Source organism: Oncorhynchus gorbuscha, linkage group LG15, assembly GCF_021184085.1.
Source record: "Oncorhynchus gorbuscha isolate QuinsamMale2020 ecotype Even-year linkage group LG15, OgorEven_v1.0, whole genome shotgun sequence".
NCBI classification, from domain to species: Eukaryota; Metazoa; Chordata; class Actinopteri; order Salmoniformes; family Salmonidae; genus Oncorhynchus; species Oncorhynchus gorbuscha.
In genome coordinates this window covers 40,412,252-40,433,241 of record NC_060187.1, presented here as the reverse complement: position 1 = coordinate 40,433,241, position 20,990 = coordinate 40,412,252, and the positions used below count along the sequence as shown (strand labels likewise).

Below are 20,990 nucleotides of genomic sequence, written 5' to 3'. Positions count from 1 at the left end.
GGTGGCACAGCTGGCACTGCGATGCAGTGCCGTAGACCACTCCGCCACCCGGAAGGCCAATATTGGCATTTTCTAACCAAAAAAAGCAACGCATATGGTGGCCGCAGTTGGTGTGCATGAGGCTTTAAGGTTGTGTTCCCCTGCTTAGACATTGCATTCATCAGCCAATGGTTGCGTGCCACGGCATCGACTGTGCCGTTGGATACCAGATTACTATAACATATGATGTGGTAAGCTGATAAATAAAATACCTATCCAGGCACTGTAAGATCTGCCAGGCATCAGTAAGAGGAACGGAACGCACCCAATGACCCTCAGCGCCTCCCAATGACCCCTCGTTATAATTGGTTTGCGTTAATAAAAAAGTAAACAAGAGGATTTCATTTTTTGGGGTTTAAGAATTTAATGAGCTCAGGCTGCCATTATATAAATCGCAGCTAAGCTGTGTTTCGTTATTCCACTATCCAGAAACATGTTGGATCATTCAACCAAGATGTTTGGTAACACGGTGGTGTTAAAATTACAAGAGTAATGGGTGGTGAACGAGGTGAGGATTTTCTACTATGTTCTAGACATGATGAAAAACAATGACAAGAGCAGATATTTTTTCACCAGATCTGTAATATTTAATGAACAAAATGTGTTCTCTTTACAAATGAATCGTAATTTAGAAAATGGAGCTTTGATATATTTAGTGTTCTGTGAATGTCCATAACTGTTTTTGAAGCAGTTCTCATGAAAGCTTGAATCCTTAGTTGCTACATAATTGGACTTATAAATGGATGATGTAGCTATCTATATGCATTGATTCTTGAAGAATAACTTATAAATGCCTAATGAGCTTTAGTTCAACTGTCGTACCCCATCAGAACCCAACATTTAAGCTTGTCATTTTTGTAAACAAACACTGTGTAGCCTCAAAACAGGGTTAAAACTATCATTCTGATATCATGGATGGTCAGTCCATAGTGCCTGCTTTGAATTTGAGAGTTGTTACATTTCTCCAGGCCCACCATCCCTCAGCTTTTTACCAAAACATAGGCAATGTGACTGCTTTGTTATTGTTTCAATTAAGGATTCCAGCTTTTAGTTCAATTGACATCAAAGTTGCCTGTGTTGGTAAAATCTCAAAAGTTTTGATCAAAAATAGCATTCATTAAAAAGTTACATGCAATACAAATAAAATGTTTGCTTTACTGCAAGTACCAAACCCTGAGGTTTTTATTAGAATTTCCATCAAAATTAACTTCCACTCTTGGAATTCGGCATTGAGAAAGGTGTGAGCCCTGGTTTGCAGAAGCCATTGCCTGAATTTCCATGTCTGAAGGCAGGTCTGACAGTTGCCCTCCAACCTACCTCTCCAAAAGTTATCCTCAAAGGCTGAAGTTGAGAGCATTTCACATCTCCCATTTAAGAGGCAAAGGCTGTGCTCTGGAACTGTATGGGCTACAACTGTAGTTCTGCAGTTCTGGAACTTTGTGCATTAGAGTTGTAGTTCTGGAATGGTGTGCTCCAGCATTCTTGTTTTGTAGTCCTGGAACTGCGTTTTCTAATCTAAAGTTCTGTAGCTGGACCCCACTCGAAATCCTCAGTCTCGTCATTGTCATCGGAGCTGTCACTGCCTCGGATCTGAGTGCGTCTCGTCTGGACAGCCTGGTGGTGAGCCAACCTATGAGGAGATAGAAGAGAAAGACACATCATTTACTGTCTCGTCAGTCTTACTCAACTTGGACAGAACATTTTGGACTAGAAGTAGTTTCTCACTTTCGAGTTGCTAAGGTTGGTTTATAGACATGGATTTTGATGATTATCCAATGAAACAAATACCATTTACATTTACATGTAATACCGTCACACATATTAATATGATCAGATAAAGGCCTACTTCACTTACACAATGAATGATGGGGAAGCTTTCCTCTCCTGAGGTTCTGCCATATGGGTCTGAAAGAGGGAACGTAGTCATGGGTCAAAATCACAGGATACATAAATTAACAGAGTATTTGACCCTTTGGAAGTAAACTATGAGCTTATGGGAGATCTGTAAGAGTTTAGTGATATGATGGACTGAGACATTCCCATCAGTACCTGTTGGAGTTTCTTCTCTATGACTGACATTGTGACGGATGGGGGGCTCTCTGGCAGCAGCTCGGCTGACGGGGGCTCGGGGACAAAGATTCTGGGGTTAGGGGCTATGAAGTCAGGGTGTTCATCCGAGTGGGTGGTCGGAACAGCCGGGTCAATGGCGCTGAAGTCAGAATCTGAAAAGCTATGATAGGACGGGGTGTCATCAGTGACGACATCGTGAGGAGAGCTGTCAGATGGACGATGGGTCGACCTGGGCTCAGGCACATGCATCAGGGGTGGGACCTCTCCCAGAGGCTCGGGGGATGGGTCGGGGCTGTGGTACTCGGCTGCAGGCTCTGAGGAGCGGGCCAGAGCGGTGGGCCTGGATATCCGGGGCTGGTTGCTGGAGTCAAATGGTTCCTCCAGGTCCTCATTGTCAGTGTAGACCTCTCCGTCTGTAAATGCCTCTCCATCCGTGTCCTCTAGGTCACTGGCAGCACTCAGGTAGTCCGAGTGAGTCCGGTCCAACGCATCTAGCTCCTCCTCTCCGCCTCCCTCCAACTAAACACACAGACATGTATTTACTTTAGTCTTTATTCTGCCAGGTAATTCATTGAGAGCAAATTCCCAGTTTGACTGTGAGCTGGGATCTGTCTGTCTTACCGTGACTTCTGAGACCCAGACAGGTTTGGCCTGCTGGTGTCTGATCTTGTCTTTCAGAGTCTCATACCACACATTAGAGCTGGGCTGGAGGGCAATACGAGCTGGGAAATATGGGAATGATGGGACATAGTTATGAATAAAACCAACTTGACCTTTTTTAACAGATAAACTGCTTAAGAGCAAAAACAACATGTACATTTGAAGTCGGAAGTTTACATACACTTAGGTTGGAGCCATTCAAACTTGTTTTTCAACCACTACACACATTTCTTGTTAACAAACTATAGTTTTGGCAAGTCGGTTAGGACATCTACTTTGTGCATGACAAGTAGTTTTTCCAACAATTGTTTACAGACAGATGATTTCACTTAAAATTCACTGTATCACAATTCAAGAAGGTCAGAAGTTTACATACACCAAGTTGACTGTGCTTTTAAAAAGCTTGGAAAATTCCAGAAAATGATGTCATGGCTTTAGAAGCTTCTGATAGACTAATTGATATCATTTGAGTCAATTGGAGGTGTACCTGTGGATGTATTTTAAGGCCTACCTTCAGACTCAGTGCCTCTTTGCTTGATATCATGGGAAAAATCCAAATAAATCAGCCAAGACCTCAGAAAAAAAATTGTAGACCTTCACAAGTCTGGTTCATCCTTGGGAGCAATTTCCAAATGCCTGAAGGTACCACGTTCATCTCTACAAACAATAGTACGCAAGTATAAACACCATGGGACCACACAGCCGTCATACCGCTCAGGAAACAGACGCGTTCTGTCTCCTAGAGATGAACGTACTTTGGTGTGAAAAAAGCAAATCAATCCCAGAATAACAGCAAAGGACCTTGTGAAGATGCTGGAGGAAACAGGTACAGAAGTATCTATATTCACAGTAAAACGAGTCCTATATCGACATAACCTGAATGGCCGCTCAGCAAGAAAGAAGCCACTGCTCCAAAACCACCATAAAAAAAGCTAGACTACGGTTTGCAACTGCACATGGAGAAATGTCCTCTGGTCTGATGAAACAAAAATATAACTGTTTGGCCATAATGACCATCGTTATGTTTGGAGGAAAAAGGGGGAAGCTTGCAAGCCGAAGAACACCATCTCAAAATTCATCCAACTGATTGTGGGAAGTTTGTGGAAGGCTACAAGAAACATTTGACCCAAGTTAAACAATTTAAAGGCAATGCTACCAAATACTAATTGAGTGTATGTAAACTTCTGACCCACTGGGAATGTGATGAAAGAAATAAAAGCTGAAATATATCAATCACTCTCTCTACTATTCTGACATTTCACATTCTTAAAATAAAGTGTTGATCCTAAGATCAGGGAATGTTTACAAGGATTAAATGTCAGGAATTGTGAAAAATTGAGTTGAAATGTATTTGGCTAAGATGTATGTAAACTTCCGACTTCAACTGTATGTGTTTTGATAACACAGGTGTGTGTGTTTACCTGCGAACAGATGGCCACAGTGCCTCCTCATCTTGAGGGCCTGTGCGTAGAGGCGTCTGGAGCTCTTGTTGGAGTTGGGGCACATCCTCTGCCTCATGACCTTGACGTCCTTCCTGCTGTGTGGGTCCAGGAACAGCACCATGGGGTGGTATTGGATGTAGTTCAGACGCTCCACTGCAGTAGAAGTAATGTCCAGCAGAGGGTGCTTGTTCTGGACACAGAGGCGTGAAGAAACATACAATTAGGCATTGTTCTTCAATTGCGAGGTGCATAAATGGAGGAATTCAGATATTACGTAATTGTTTTAGCAATACCCACAGAGTTTTTAATCTACGGTGCGCGACATGGTTCAATGTGCCAATAAACCAGCACAATCTACTTGTTTCCTTTCTCTCGATTTGTCTAGAGTTAACTTCTAATGCGGATACAAAAAAAGAGTAATGGAGAGTACAGTATAATACGGCGAACTTAGAAAATAAAGCATTTGTGGTAAGTACATGGGAGCCGCCATCTTTATGCATGTACACCATTCTGGTCCTGGATTCAAACAAGCATATAGTTGTACATCTGTCTCACACCACAACAGGTCACATCATCCCAGTTTGTTTCATCACCTTCTCTGCAATCCTTCGGACTGTGTCCAGCTTGATGACCGTAGAAGCGCTGTCTGCTCCACTACTACGAGGAACCATCTCTGCCACCTCATATTCATCAGGCATCTCTCTGGCCAGCTTCTCCATGGCCACATCATTCAGAGGACCCAAGATGACGATTGGCCGTTTGAAATTAGCTGGAGATAAACATGGGTCCACGTACATGTGTTGATTCACAATACAAAATGTTTAGTACACAAACTTGTTTAAAAGTGTTTGACTATTATGTGAACTATTATGCAATATAACCTTCTCTGAGCAGAACTCTCTCGTACGCTGGGAATTTGCCCTGGATAGTGAGTTGGAGCAGGTCGTCGCGGGTCCGGCGGACGTTCTTCTTGGCCCCTCTAAGCCCCCGTAGTTTCCAGAACTCTGCCCTGGGCCCTGAGACCTGGCGATCCCCTCCTCCTCCACTGGCCCTCTGAGCCTGCTCCATACTGGCCAGTGTCTCAGCCCTGGGTGAGAGACAGAATGATTGTAGAATTACTGCTACCCTAATGACAGTATGAGGCTGCGTTTACATAGGCAGCTCAATTCTGATCTTTTCTTTCTTTTGACCAATCAGATCACTCGTTTGCCAATAATTGGGTAAAATATAAGAATTGGGCTGACTGTGTAAATGCAGCATAAGTATACAAATTGGATATACGTTGCCATCAGATGTCATCCTTTGTAACCTAATGTATCTTTTAACGTTTATCTTTTAACATCCATATCCAACCAATCATATAATCAATAACTCACTCATTCTAGTCTCAACTCACCCTGCCTGGTTGGGGATGGTGCCCTTGTCCAGCTCGTGCAGGTCGTTGCCCATGCGTATAGCCAGCCACTTCCCCAGCTTGCCCCTGTGCATGGTGTCCACCACCCTGAACACCTCTCCCCTGGTGAAGGCTAGGCTGTTGTGGCCCTCCGACTCGTTGTCAAAGTGGGTCCGGATATAGAACGAGTCCCCCAAGTTGGACTTCAGTATCTTCTTGTATACTGACAAGAGAGGAAGAATCATTTAGGAATCATTTAATGTTTTGTATGTACCTTATTTGTTACTGGGTGGAGTTATTACATAGTAATTATCACACGGGCAAGTCCTCTGAAATCAACCACAAATCTTCCCCCCCTGCACCTACTTCTGCCTTTAAGGACGTTATACTCACTGTCCATCTTGTTCTGAGTACGGATGTCCACCGGCTCCCCTCTCTTAATGTTGATCAGGAACATAGCAGCTTCCTCACGGTTGAAATGACCAAAGTCCACCCCATTTACCTAGAACAAGACCATAAGTGGGTGAGAGATGTGTTGCATATACATGTACTGTAGATAGTGACCACTGAAGTGCTGACTTACACTAACACTTGTCCCAGAGAGCTAGTGTGCACAGGCTTTTGCTTCAGCACGGCATAGAAAAAAACTGAATGAACTAATATAGATCTTAATCGAATAAGATGTGTTAGTGCTGGGCAGGAACAAAAGCCTGCACACCATGTACCGGTGGTGACCGCAACAGGGAGTCTCACCTGCATGATCTGGTCCCCCTCCTTCATGCCTTGCTCATGGGCAGGACTGTTGGGCTGAACCCCCCCAACAAAGATGCCCACGTCATTACCCCCCACCAGCCTCAGGCCTACGCTGCCCTCCTTCACAAACGACACTGTGTTCAGATCGGAGCTGTATCTGAGAGAAGATAGTACAGATCAAAAGGAGTATTTATTAAAAGGAGCATTGTCCAGTCATATTCAATAGACTATAAAAAACCGAACAAATACATCACTTATGGTGGTCTGCATTGTGAATGGGCTGTACACATTTTATATTTGACATTCCTTCTAAGGATATACTGTATGGGTATAAATAAATCAACTTACCCCAAGTTAGGTGTGGGGATGGAGTCTGGGGGTAAGGAGTAGATGGGTTCCTCGGTCTTGGCTGAAATGGAAATAACAGTTAAGACCTTCCTTCCATCCACAGAGTTACTAATAAGTTATAAAGAGGACATTGGAGAGCTGATACAAGAGAGTTGGTACTTACAGTAGGCTGGAGGGTTGCTCTTTGCTGATATCCCATAGCGGACAGTTCCATTGGCTCTGCGTGGAATACTACAAGAGAAGAGATACCATTCACTGACATTTCCACAATAAGTGAGTTAGAGGTCAGAGAAGGTGGAAGTGTAGACACACACTTGTGATCAGATTGGCATGACTTGTCACAGAGGATGTTTCTTGGAGGTGTGCATTCCTTTTGTTTATTGTGGTTTATTAAACTGTCCGTTCTTTACCTGGTTGTCTACAGTGGTTTCTGGTGTTTTACCTGTGGTTGCTCTCCACATCGGTACTCCCAGACCTCCGAGGGGGTGAAGGTGCACGGTCTGACTCAGAGGAATCTGAAGAGAGCAAAAACACAGAGGATGAGGATACAGACTTCCAACCACAAGTTCCATCTTACTAGAAAGTGCCCATCTTTCATAGGAGGGACACTGACCTGAGACTGGTCTGGAGGGGGTCATGCCTCGTTGAGAGGGGTCCTGTCTCACTACTGGAGCTGGAGAAGACTGCATCTCAGGCAGAGCTCTGGGAGAGAGAGAGGAGAGCGAGAGAGCGCAATCATACTCAATACAATGCCCTTATCTTGTCAACTACTATAGAAATCCTGTAGTTAAATACTAGCTAATTGGACTGAAAGGGGTTATCAAGAGTGTGACATTGACCGACTTCAAACAGTGTGTGCTCTTAGCATGCAGAACTATGCATGTTAAATGTGTCAATGTTGATTCAGTTCCTTGTCCAAATAGACCAACCAGTCTAGCATCCTGGATTTATCCTCCGAACATATGATGTTCTGAAGCAGTCAGCTTTTGAAACAGTTTTTAATCAACATGTATGTGTACCAACGTCTTTAACTTGCCATTTTGGCCTCAACTAAGTGTACGCATCGCAGTATTATCTTGGCCAGTTTCATCACATCCTCCTGTTAACGGGGTGGTGTGTTCGTCTGTCAGCATTACCTGTAACTGTCCTTGGATCCCTGGGAACTGGAGCCTCCACTGTCTGCAAATTCCCGTCGAGGTACGGTTGCATAACTTGCCTCCGACTCTGATCCTGAGCGCCCTGTGGACATGGCAAGACACACACACATACAGTACCGATCAAAAGTTTGGACACACCTACTCATTCAAGGGTTTTTCTTTCTTTATACTATTTTCTACATTGTAGAATAATAGTGAAGACATCAAAACTATGAAATAACACAAATAGAATCAAAGTAGCCACCCGTTGCCTTGATGACAGCTTTGCACACTTTTGGTATTCTCTAAACCAGCTTCATGAGGTAGTCGCCTGGAATGCATTTCAATTAACAGGTGTGCCATGTTAAAAGTACATTTGTGGAATTTCTTTCATTCTTAATGCATTTGAGCCAATCAGTTGTGTTGTGACGAGACAGGGGTGGTATACAGAAGATAGCCCTATATGGTAAAAGACCAAGTCCATATTATGACAAGAACAGCTCAAATAAGCAAAGAGAAACAGTCCATCATTACTTTAAGACATGGAGGGCAGTCAATACGAAAAATTAAGAACTTTGAAAGTTTCTTCAAGTGTAGTCACAAAATCCATCAAGCGCTATGAGGACCGCCACAGGAAAGTAAGACTCACAGTTACCTCTGCTGCAGAGGATAAGTTCATTAGAGTTAACTGCACCTCAGATCGCAGCCAAAATAAATGCTTCAGAGTTCAAGTAACAAACATCTCAACATCAACTATTCAGAGAACACTGCATGAAATCAGGCCTTCATGGTCAAATAGCTGCAAAAAACCCACTATTAAAAGGACACCAATAATAAGAAGAGACTTGCTTGGGCCAAGAAACACAAGACATGGACATCGGACCGGTGGTAATCTGTCCTTTGGTCTGATGAGTCAAAATTTGAGATTTTTGGTTGCAACCGCCGTGTCTTTGTGAGACGCAGAGTAGGTGAACGGATGATCTCTGCATGTATGGTTCCCACCGTGAAGCATGGAGGTGGTGTGATGCTGCTTTGCTGGTGACACTGTCTGTGATGTATTTAGAATTCAAGGCACACTTAACCAGCATGGTTATCACAGCATTCTGCAGCGATACACAATCCAATCTGGTTTGCACTATCATTTGTTTTTCAACAAGACAATGACCCAAAACACACCTCCAGGCTGTGTAAGGACTATTTGACTAAGGGGAAGAGTGATTGAGTGCTGCATCAGATGACCTGGCCTCTACAATCACCCAACCTTTTATTTAACTAGGCAAGTCAGTTAAGAACAAATTCTTATTTACAATGACGGCCTGCCCTGACCAAACCCTAACCCGATGCTGGGCCGATTGTGCGCCGCCCTATGGGACTCCCAATCACGGCCGGTTGTGATAAAGCCTGGAATCGAACTAGGGTCTGTAGTGACGCCTCTAGCACTAAAATGCAGTGCTGTAGACTGCTGCGCCACTTGAGATGGTTCGGGATGAGTTGGACCGCAGAGTGAAGGAAAATCAGCCAACAAGGGCTCAGCATATGTGGGAACTCCTTTAAGACTGTTGGTTGAGAGAATGCCAAGAGTGGGAAAAGCTGTCATCAAGGCAAAGGGTGGCTACTTTGAAGAATCTTAAATATAAAATATATTTTGATTTGTTTAACATTTTCTACGGTTACTACAGGATTCCATGCGTAATTTCATAGTTTTGATGTCTTCACTATTATTCTACAATGTAGAAAATAGTAAAAATAAAGTAAAACCCTTGAATAAATAGGTGTGTCCAGTAAGTAATTGTCACTATGCACACAACGCACCTTTAGCATGTTTGCTCATTGTGACACTGGGGGCCTTCCACTTGGGGGGCTCCACTTGGGGCTCCACAGCTACTAAAGGAGTGGCTCTGGAATAGAAGAGTGAGGGAGGAGGAAGACAATAGAACTCAGAGAAAGGCCAGTATCCCGGAGTCGCCTCTTCACTGTTGACGTTGAGACTGGTGTTTTGTGTGTACTATTTAATGAAGCTGCCAGTTGAGGACTTGTGAGGCATCTGTTTCTCAAACTAGACACTCGAATGTACTTGTCCTCTTGCTCAGTTGTGCACCAGGGCCTCCCACTCCTCTATTCAGGTTAGAGCCCGTTTGCGCTGTTCTGTCAAGGGAGTAGTACACAGCGTTGTACGAGATCTTCAGTTTCTTTGCAATTTCTCGCATGGAATAGCCTTCATTTCTCAGAACAAGAAAAGACTGACGAGTTTCAGAAGAAAGTTATTTGTTTCTGGCCATTTTGAGCCTGTAATCAAACCCACAAATGCTGACGCTCCAGATACTTAACTAGTCTAAAAAAGGCCTGTTTTATTGCTTCTTTAAATCAGCACAACAGTTTTCAGCTGTGCAAACATAATTGCAAAAGGGTTTTCTAATGATCAATTAGCCTTATAAACTTGAATTAGTTAACACAACATACCATTGGAACACAGGAGTGATGGTTGCTGATAATGGGCCTCTGTACGCCTATGTAGATATTCAATTTTTTAAAGATTTTAAATTAAATTCAAAATAAAAATATGCCATTTCCAACTACAATAGTCATTTCCAACATTAAGAATGTCTACACTGTTTTTCTGATCAATTTGATGTTATTTTAATGGACCAGAAATGAGCTTCTCTTTCAAAAACAAGGACATTTCGAAGTGACCCCAAACTTTTGAACGGTAGTGTACACATTACCTCAATTACCTCGACTAACTGGTGGCCCCGCACATTGACTCTGTACCGGTACCCCCCGTATATAGCTTCGCTACTGTTATTTTACTGCTGCTCTTTAACAATGTTAGTTTTATATTTTTTACTCAACACTTATTTTTCTTAAAACTGAGTTGTTGGTCAAGGGCTTGTAAGTAAGCATTTCACGGTAAGGTCTACTACACCTGTTGTATTCGGCGCATGTGACAAATACAATTTGATTTGGGTTAGCACAAGTTAGGTGTTAGGCCTCATCTGTACCTGTATCTGCTCCGGGTGTCCTGCCTGTGGGTGGTGCCCTGTCTCTGGGGGGGGCCCTGAGCTGCTGTCCGACTCAGTCTCAGAGTCTGGGGAGAGAGCAAGGGTAATGCTCCAATTATGTAGCCCTTTCTACTTCCTTTGAATGTACTTATAATGTTATGTCAAGGTATTCCTGTTGTGGAAGTTGAGGCAAGGGGTGTAGTGTTACTGACCTGGAGGTGGGGCTTTGACAGGAGAGGAGACCCGTCGGGGGGGGATCCTGACGAATGGAGATGGGGGAGGCGCTCAGTGTCCTAGGGTGGGCCAGGTCAGGGAGCACTCTGTATCTGGAGTGGTCCTCTGTGACTCTGGAACTCTCTCCTCTTCTAGGGGGTGGCGAGGCACTGCGGTCCGAGTCCGACTCTGACACCACTGCACAGAGAGAGAAACAGGGGAGGAGAGAGAGAACATGTTATTATCATCATGATCCACTCATCGAGAATGTGCCATTTGATGAGATTTCCCTATTGCCTATGTTGTGTGTTTACCTTTACGAGTTCGCAAGGCGGAGGAGGGACGGGAAGGACGTGGGGCGGCCCAGTCGAGGACGGCAGGTAAGGCTTTGGGGTTGGGGAGCATGGACACCCCTGAAAGAGTTCTACAGCAAGAAAGAAAAACACCTCAATGAAACACAGATCTCAAAACATCGAAACAACAGTGTCTGGTTTGAGGTTGAACCCACCTGTATTTGTCGTCTATGTCTGGGCTGTCCTTCCTGTCAAGAGGGGGTGAGGCACTGCGGTCAGACTCGGACTCTGAGGGGGCTGGAGAAAAACAACACACAGTTCAGGTCAAGCGGAACAGGGTACAGATTACACATGAGTGGGATGGGCCAATGTTTATGAAGGAGTTGAGACGCTCGTCTCTGGACTGACCTCGGCGAGAGGGGTAGGCTTTAGCAGCAGGCCGGGACAGTGTCGAACGCACCGGGGACTGGTCACGAGACTTAGCTACTAGAGGAGGTTGCTCAGCTCTTCTGCAACAGAACCGAGAGAGAAAGCCTCATCATATGTACAGTTGCAGTCTGAAGTTTACATAAACCTTAGCCAAATACATTTAAACTCAGTTTTTCACAATTCCTGACATTTAATCCTAGTAAAAATTCCCTGTATTAGGTCAGTTAGGGTCATCCCTTTATTTTAAGAATGGGAAATGTCAGAAAAATAGTAGGGCAAATGATTTATTTCAGCTTCTTTCATCACATTCCCAGTGGGTCAGAAGTTTACATACACTCAATTTGTATTTGGTCGCATTGCCTTTAAATTGTTGAACTTGGGTCAAATGTTTTGGGTAGCCTTCCACAAGCTTCCCACAATAAGTTGGGTGAATTTTGGCCCATTCCTCCTGACAGAGCTGGTGTAACTGAGTCAGGTTAGTAGGCCTCCTTGCTCACACACTTTTTCAGTTTTACCCACACATTTTGATTCAGGTCAGGGCTTTGTGATGGCCACTCCAATACCTTGACTTTGTTGTCCTAAAGCCATTTTGCCACAAATTTGGAAGTATGCTTGGGGTCATTGTCCATTTGGAAGACCCATTTGCGACCAAGCTTTCACTTCCTGACTGATGTCTTGAGATGTTTCTTCAATATATCCACATAATTTTCCTGCCTCATGATGCCATCTATTTTGTGAAGTGCACCAGTCCCTCCTACAGCAAAGCACCCTCACAACATGATGCTGCCACCCCGTGCTTCACAGTTGGGATGGTGTTCTTCGGCTTGCAAGCCTTGCCCCTTTTCCTCCAAACAAACAATGGTCATTATGGCCAAACAGTTCTATTTTTGTTTCGTCAGACCAGAGAACATTTCTCCAAAAAGTATGAACTTTGTCCCCATGCAGTTGTAAACCGTAGTCTGGCTTTTTAATGGCGGTTTTGGAGCAGTGGCTTCTTCCTTGCTGAGCGACCTTTCATGTTATGTCAATATAGGACTCGTTTTACTGTGGCTATAGATACTTTTGGCCCCGTTTCCTCCAGCATCTTCACAAGATCCTTTGCCTTGTTTCTGGGATTGATTTTCACTTTTCGCACCAAAGTACGTTCATCTCTAGGAGACAGAACGCATCTCCTTTCTGAGCGGTATGACGGCTGCATGGTCCCATGGTGTTTATACTTGCGTACTATTGTTTGTACAGATGAACGTGGTACCTTCAGGCATTTGGAAATTGCTCCCAAGGATTAACCAGACTTGTGGAGATCTACAAATGTTTTTTCTGAGGTCATGGCTGATTTATTTAGATTTTCCCATGATGTCAAGCAAAGAGGCACTGAGTTTGAAGGTAGGCCTTGAAATACATCCACAGATACACCTCCGATTGACTCAAATGATGTGGCGGCAGGGTAGCCTAGTGGTTAGAGTGTTGGACTAGTAACCGGAAGGTTGCAAGTTCAAACCCCCGAGCTGACAAGGTACAAATCTGTCGTTCTGCCCCTGAACAGGCAGTTAACCCACTGTTCCTAGGCCATCATTGAAAATAAGAATTTGTTCTTAACTGACTTGCCTAGTTAAATAAAGATAAAAACATTTGCCTATCAGAAGCTTCTAAAGCCATGACATAATTTTCTGGAATTTTCCAAGCTGTTTAAAAGCACAGTCAACTTAGTGTATGTAAACTTCTGGAATTGTGATACAGTGAGTTATAAGTGAAATCATCTGTCTGTAAACAATTGATGGAAAAATTACTTGTGTCATGGCAAGACGGAGCTGCTCTTCCTCCCGGGGAAGGACTGCCCGTTCCATGATCTCGCCATCACGGTTGACAACTCCATTGTGTCCTCCTCCCAGAGCGCTAAGAACCTTGGCGTGATCCTAGACAACACCCTGTCGTTCTCAACTAACATCAAGGCGGTGGCCCGTTCCTGTAGGTTCATGCTCTACAACATCTGCAGAGTAGGACCCTACCTCACACAGGAAGCGGCGCAGGTCCTAATCCAGGCACTTGTCATCTCCCGTCTGGATTACGGCAACTCGCTGTTGGCTGGGCTCCCTGCCTGTGCCATTAAACCCCTACAACTCATCCAGAACGCCGCAGCCCGTCTAGTGTTCAACCTTCCCAAGTTCTCTCACGTCACCCCGCTCCTCCGCTCTCTCCACTGGCTTCCAGTTGAAGCTCGCATCCGCTACAAGACCATGGTGCTTGCCTATGGAGCTGTGAGGGGAACGGCACCTCAGTACCTCCAGGCTCTGATCAGGCCCTACACCCAAATAAGGGCACTGCGTTCATCCACCTCTGGCCTGCTCGCCTCCCTACCACTGAGGAAGTACAGTTCCCGCTCAGCCCAGTCAAAACTGTTCGCTGCTCTGGCTCCCCAATGGTGGAACAAACTCCCTCACGACGCCAGGACAGCGGAGTCAATCACCACCTTCCGGACACACCTGAAACCCCACCTCTTTAAGGAATACCTAGGATAGGATAAAGTAATCCTTCTCACCCCCCCCCCCTTAAAATATTTAGATGCACTATTGTAAAGTGGCTGTTCCACTGGATGTCATAAGGTGAATGCACCAATTTGTAAGTCGCTCTGGATAAGAGCGTCTGCTAAATGACTTAAATGTAATGTAAAATGTCATGCACAAAGTAGGATTCTAACCGACTTGCCAAAACCATAGTTTGTTAACAAGAAATTTGTGGAGTGGTTGAAAAACGAGTTTTAATGACTACAACCTAAGTGTATGTAAACTTCCGACTTCAACTGTAGGTAAAAAGGAGACTTGTCACTTAAGGAAATGTTGGATCAAGTGCAGACGTCTCAATACGAAGATACTAGAAGTAGATCAGAATAGTTGAAATAAACATGTTTCAGGTGAGGTTACCTGCGTGTGCGTCGTTCTCTAGTGGCGGAGCGTGACACTCTGTTTCTAGGAGTGGGGATGTCTGTATCCAGGTCTGAAATGTCTGAGGAGATCAGAGGAAAGCCGTTAAAACACTGAGGAATCACATACTGGAGCAGCTGAACCAACGTTTACTTTGCTTTTCAGGAGCTGCTTCTGACTCTACATTCATATCTCTCATCTACTACTTTCCTCCTTTTCTCCTTCCCCCTCTTGCCACCATCCTCCTTCCAATCCTGAGGTGCTGATGCTACATTCTCTCACTCATACACTACTGTGCCTATTGTCTTTCCCCTTTGCCCTTGCTCCCTCACCCTCCAGTTCAGAGCTGCTGTGGCTACGGCGGTCCTCCTCGCTGTTGGGGGCGCTGTCATCTACCTCGGGGATGCTGACCAGGAACTTGCGGTCGTCTCTCAGGACCATCATGGTCAGCTTCCCCCGGGACTTCTCCACCAGGTGCTTGGTCTCAAGCAGGGACAGGTTCTCTGTTGTCATCCCATTGATCTGGACAGGAAGTAGAAAAACTTCAAAGTTCACAGAATGCGGAAATCGTCCTTTGGCTTCATACAATGACATTGACGAAAACAGACATAATTAAAACAGCAGGAAAATCTGTCATCAAAAGCATTCTGGTTTATGGTCCCAGTATAGAATCATATCTATGTACAAAGCAAAGATGCAATGTTTTGTGATGAAATATCATATAGACCTTGAGAATGAGGTCTCCCTCCTGCAGAGTGCCCTCCTTGGCAGCCAGACCCGTCTCAGTCATGTGTTTGATGAAGATTTGGCTTCCCAACTTCAGTCCATACTCTGGAACAGGAAGAGAAAGGCAACATGAAATCGTTGTAACGGAGGGCTTGAATTCACTTGTCTATACAATCACGTCCGATCTGTGATTACGATTTGAAACCTTTAGCTGCGGCGTGGCCTAATGAACACAACCCAGATGTTATTCATTTACATTTACATTTAAGTCATTTAGCAGACGCTCTTATCCAGAGCGACTTACAAATTGGTGCATTCACCTTATGACATCCAGTGGGACAGTCACTTAACAATAGTGCATCTAAAACTTAGGGGGGGGGTGAGAGGGATTACTTATCCTATCCTAGGTAGGTATTCATCCTTACCATCTGTGAGTTTCTTCTTCAGCAGGGTGGTTTTGATTGGCTTGTCTAGGAAGTCCTGGTGTGGCAGCCGTTTGTACCCTGACATAAGTGGCAGGGCGTGAGCGGTCCCGTTGCGATCGGAGGTAGTGCTACGAGCGCTGTAGTGGTCAGGGTTGCGGGCCTGGTCGGAGCCATCAGAGTAGCGTCGGATCCTCCGTGGGGGGTCCTGATCCAGCAGGTTGGAGTGGGAGGAGGCACGCGACGGTCTGGTGCTGGCTGGGAGCTGGACCTTACGAGGACGCTTCACTGTCTGAGAGAGAGAGAGAGAGAGACCTGTATATTACCTATATTACCTATATTTTGTCTGGTAAGTGGACTGAAATTATGTTCTCACAGCAATAAGCTGGGGTTGGAGTTGCTCACAAATCACACGAAGATGGAAGAGCCAACCATGCTTAACAGTAGAGTACATAAGGCTACTCACTATGTTGGCTGTTTTGCCACATGACTTAAGGTTCTGGATGGTGAAGGTAGAGTAGACATTGTCCATGGACACTCCATTGACCATGACGATCTGATCTCTGACGCTGTTGGAGAGGAACGAGAGGTAAAACAACACTCCTATGGATCAAATACATGCAATTTTAGGTTTGGATGTGTTTGGTTGTGTGTGTAAGTTTACTGTATATACCCTCAAGTAAAACCCTTAGAGGCATGTGCCTGTATGCCTGAAGGGTGTAGCTGTAGGGTGTAGGCCACTTACAACAGCCGTCCCATAGCGGGTCCGTTCCGCACCACATCTGAAACGATCACAGCTGTGCCCCCTGAGTCTGGGTTCGGCTTGTCTCTGCCCCCTGATATCGCAAAGCCAAACCCCATCTTGGAATCCTGCCATAGCAAGAGGAGGAGGGTGGGTGATAAGCGAGAAAGAGGGAGAGAGAGAAAAAAATGAAAGAAAGAGCAGGTGAGAGATGGAGAAAGCAGGGAGTCCGAGTGATGGAAAAAGCAAGAGAAAAAGAGAGGGTGATAAAGAACAAGGGACGTAGGAAAGAGGCAGGGAGAGCACATTCCATCAGCACTGAAGTGTGTCACCTGACCTGTACCAAGAGTTACAGGGAGCAGTAGGGCGTGCCTTTGTTACTCAAACTTTCTGCAGCTAGCCACAGAAGTTGATCGTATTGAAGTCCATTCCAATTGAAGTGGTTCAGTATTTCTATCGGCCCACCTTGAGTATGTCTGTAACTACATGCTGTTGTGTTTTAGGTCCACATCAAAGTATATCATCAAATGCTGACAGACAAAACAACAAAAGATACACTTACTTTGCTTAGGGTTATAGTATGCTGCTCCCATATCATTAATTCTTCCATCTCTGGTTTCTGAAAAACAACATCAAACCTATTACAACATGTAAAACCAATCGCAAAGCACAGACATTCTCCACCAGCAACTTAATCACATTTACCATCAACAAACCATAACATGAATAAACACCAGCAACTTAATCACAACAGAAGCAGCAGTTGTTCCATGTCCTTACATTGACAGTTGCCAAGCCCCACTGTGTTGTTTGTGAGACTGAGGAGAGGAGTCAAAATGAGCCGACTGCAGCGTGCTCTCACCTGTCTCATTCCATTCCTCTGACAGGTACGGGGGAGGGGCCACAAAGGGAGAGACGCATCTGGCCGCCCTTGCTGTGACATACGACACCAGGGCATTGTTCAATGGGGTGCAACATTATAGAACGCTGCAGGTAGAAACTCAATGTATAGAGCTGACTAGAGTTGTTCTCCATGGCTCTCTAGTCATATGGAATAGAGAATTATGTCTGTGCTACACAATGAATTTCTATCTGCAATGTTTTTCGAGCCTCATCCAATTGAACACGCCTCCGGATACAAACAGAGGACATTCACGAACCGACGACAGTGCCACACGAACATACTGAACACATTCCACATCTAATTTCAAAACTAAACAACATTGCAGGTCATATCCCTGATATTATAAACTGGGTGGTTCGAGCCCTGAATGCTGATTGGCTGACAGCCATGGTATATCAGACCGTATACCATGGGTATGACAAAACATGTATTTTTTACTGCTCTAATTATGTTGGTAACCAATTTATAATAGCAATAAGGCACATCAGGGGGTTTGTGGTATTTGGCCAATATACCATGGCTAAGGGCTTTATCCAGGCACTCCGCATTGCGTATAAGAACAACCCTTAGCCGTGGCATGTTGGGCATATACCGCACACCCTCGGGCCTTATTGCTGAAGTATCCTACTACTACAGTACTAATTGCCTAAACTGGTACAGCAAGATGGACAAGAGAAGTATTGCAGAGATGTGTGAAACCTTGCCCCACACACGCACACACTTTATTCAAATGAATGTATTGGGACAAAGAAAGTTGTAATGTACACTACAGCAGAATACACATTGACAGCATCGGAAATTAAATGTAACCAGAAGACGACTTTTACAAATCAGAAATTCTGTGTATGCTTGACCATCTGTCTGACTCAATAACATACATACTGGAAATATAGTGTGCATATTCCTACTACTCTACATAGGTTCAATTACACGAACAGGCATTGTTGCATTGAGATGAGTGTTAGTTGTCTGTGGGCAATTCCACGGTAACGGAATTATGCTGAGACTTATTTTCCAATTTAAAATGTATGCCAAACAAAAATGATTGATTTCAAAGTCTAACAAACCATACAGCACTATGCACAATGACTACTTTGAACAACCTACACAGTAAATCCATTACAAAAACATTTACTGGAAATATTATGCAGATGCAAAGTTAGGTAAAATAATTATGTTAAAATCTCGCTCAGTTTTATTCTGTTACCAAACTTTGTATCTGCATAGTTCTTCCTGTAAATGGGCTTTTCTAAAATAGTCTGTGGAGATTGTTAAAAGTAGTCCTTGTGCATAGAGTTTAGCAGTTTGCTAAACTTTTAAAAATCAATAGTTTTTGTTAGGTATACATTTTAAAGTGAAAAATCTGGGTCTCAGCATAATTCCGTTACCATGGAATTGCCCTTTTGTTAGCTGTCCTACAGGGTCAGGACAAACATACAGGTCAGAGAACGGCCAACAAGGTGAGACAGACATGGTCAGGTAGCCACTGAGGAGGACAAGCATCCTCAATAAATCACTAGTATTTTACTAATGGTTGAGTAGCAGGTGGAATACCTGCTATAGATGGTATGTTTATGATAAAAATACTTGGGCAAAGGGTTAACCTAGTATAATTTCTTACAACAGTCTAATTAACGTTAGACTAAAGGACTAGATATCAGCAGTCCCACAGCTCTTCAACTATTTGATCATCCCATGATAAGCAAGGACTCCAAATTACGGTGGTTTACCTCTAAAAATGACACTAGAGCAACATAGTTTTAATCATGGGTCAAGTCTATTACTGTAATAGAATTAAATGAATAAAGAGGATATAGTTGACATGCATCCTCCGGTGGACACCTTTCATCTGCTTTGAGAGGTCGAGGGGCCGACTGCCAGTATGCAAATATCATTGACGCTATCAGTCTACAGTCTAATCAGTGTCACTATTCCTGAAAACATGTCTGTCTCCATGACTACAACATTAACAAAGAACGGTAGTGAACAAGCATTCATGAGTGTATTTTGCTTGGGATTCTGACAAATCGACAATCTTGGCTTTGGTTGCTGAAACTCACTTGTGCCCAAAATAATACAAATAGGTTACATTATCAAGAAATCTACACAGAATTGCCCAACGTTCTGCATAATCCCACTTGACAATTACTACGGTATATGTATACTTTAACAGCCGAAAAGGTCACCAGCACAGGAAAACACTTTGTGTAACAGAATTGGCAAGGGCAGCCCCAGTTAATGCCACCCTATAGCCAGTGTGCTGGCCTTGGCCCCAACATGAGGAATAAACCAAGCCTTTCCCTGACCACCAAGTATATTCATCCCCCACCTGGCTATTCCAGGGGAGATGCTCTATGTTAGAAATAACCTTTACCTGGTGACCCCCCGCGGGGCCGAATGCAACCGGATGCCTCCGGTTTTCAGGGAAAAAGTAAAGAGATCCGGTGATGTCACTTCTGCTTTTGAACGTCACAACACTCCACCTGAACTCCTCCTTCACATTTATTTAATTGGTTGAGCAGTGCAGAAGAGAACCTCCCCCAACAGTTATTTTTCTCATCTTGAACAGGAAGAGGCGTTTAATTTACACATGATTCTTACCTACTAGGCTGCATGATATTAAGGGAGGCTAGCCAGCCATAACAAGGCTAACTCTTTCAGACATAGGAAGTAGATAAGCTTGGAGAGTGAAAGTAAAAAGATAACGCAAGTAAAACCTACATGACAAGATCAAAAAGGCCACACTTTCTTAAAAAGGAAGCAACAAAATCTTCAGGTACTTTCCTGTCTTTCATAAAAGACTATAAAAGCTGTTTGTCCTTTTTACTCACCACTTCTTCTCTGAACCTCACTTCCATTCCCCACTGGGAGTTGAGCCTAGCAACACACACACCTGTGGCTTCCTCACATTACCTCTACTCAAAAACACCCTGGTTTTTATTCCATGTCATAATCCATGTTGGAGGCCAAGAAATTAAAGACCCTGTGCTTCAAATCAAATAAATGTGGATTATCAATAGCTAAGGGTCCTGAGCACTATAGCTTTGTGGGTAAAAAACACCTAGCAGAAACAAATCCCACCTGGATCAATGAGAAGCTCCTCCCCTTCCAGCACTTTCTATTGCCCCTTTGTTGCCAGGGATTTAAGGCGGAACCAATTTTGCCAGTGTGAAACTCTATATAGTGCCACGTGGAAAAGATGAAACACCTTAATTAAAAAGGTTCAGATGGAAAATATTACAGTATGTGAGTCACTGTAGTCCAGTCATCAGATAAACAGTTGTATGTGAAACTTAAACAAGACTTGAGAAATAACATACTCATTTCCACACATTATCATATTACTAAGGGGGCGTTACAGCCAGAAACTCACATTGTTTGATCATAACAGTACATAAGCCTTTAAACACTTCCCTAACCTAATGGTTAGCTTAAATGGTGGTGACACGGACGGTAGACAAGACTGGTAAAACCAACCCATAATGGATAAACTGATTCAATTT

At 44.0% G+C, this 20,990-nt stretch overlaps 1 protein-coding gene across 1 annotated transcript; it reads right to left on the bottom strand.

Moving 5' to 3' along the window:
• Positions 1 to 600: 600 nt before the first annotated feature.
• Positions 601 to 20,548, bottom strand: LOC123997114 (tight junction protein ZO-3-like). Its single transcript, XM_046301179.1, is given in 31 exon segments — positions 601 to 1,669; positions 1,895 to 1,944; positions 2,089 to 2,628; positions 2,731 to 2,831; positions 4,191 to 4,401; positions 4,805 to 4,980; positions 5,093 to 5,298; positions 5,608 to 5,827; positions 5,998 to 6,106; positions 6,358 to 6,514; positions 6,706 to 6,766; positions 6,869 to 6,936; positions 7,148 to 7,220; positions 7,319 to 7,407; positions 7,842 to 7,944; positions 9,654 to 9,739; positions 10,841 to 10,896; positions 10,898 to 10,926; positions 11,053 to 11,095; positions 11,097 to 11,251; positions 11,368 to 11,477; positions 11,562 to 11,643; positions 11,755 to 11,855; positions 14,694 to 14,775; positions 15,026 to 15,215; positions 15,421 to 15,524; positions 15,845 to 16,133; positions 16,308 to 16,410; positions 16,587 to 16,711; positions 17,146 to 17,202; positions 20,319 to 20,548. Coding segments are annotated over 31 exon segments (3,918 nt in total). The 5' UTR covers positions 20,346 to 20,548; the 3' UTR covers positions 601 to 1,554.
• Between the last annotated feature and the right edge of the window lie 442 nt (positions 20,549 to 20,990).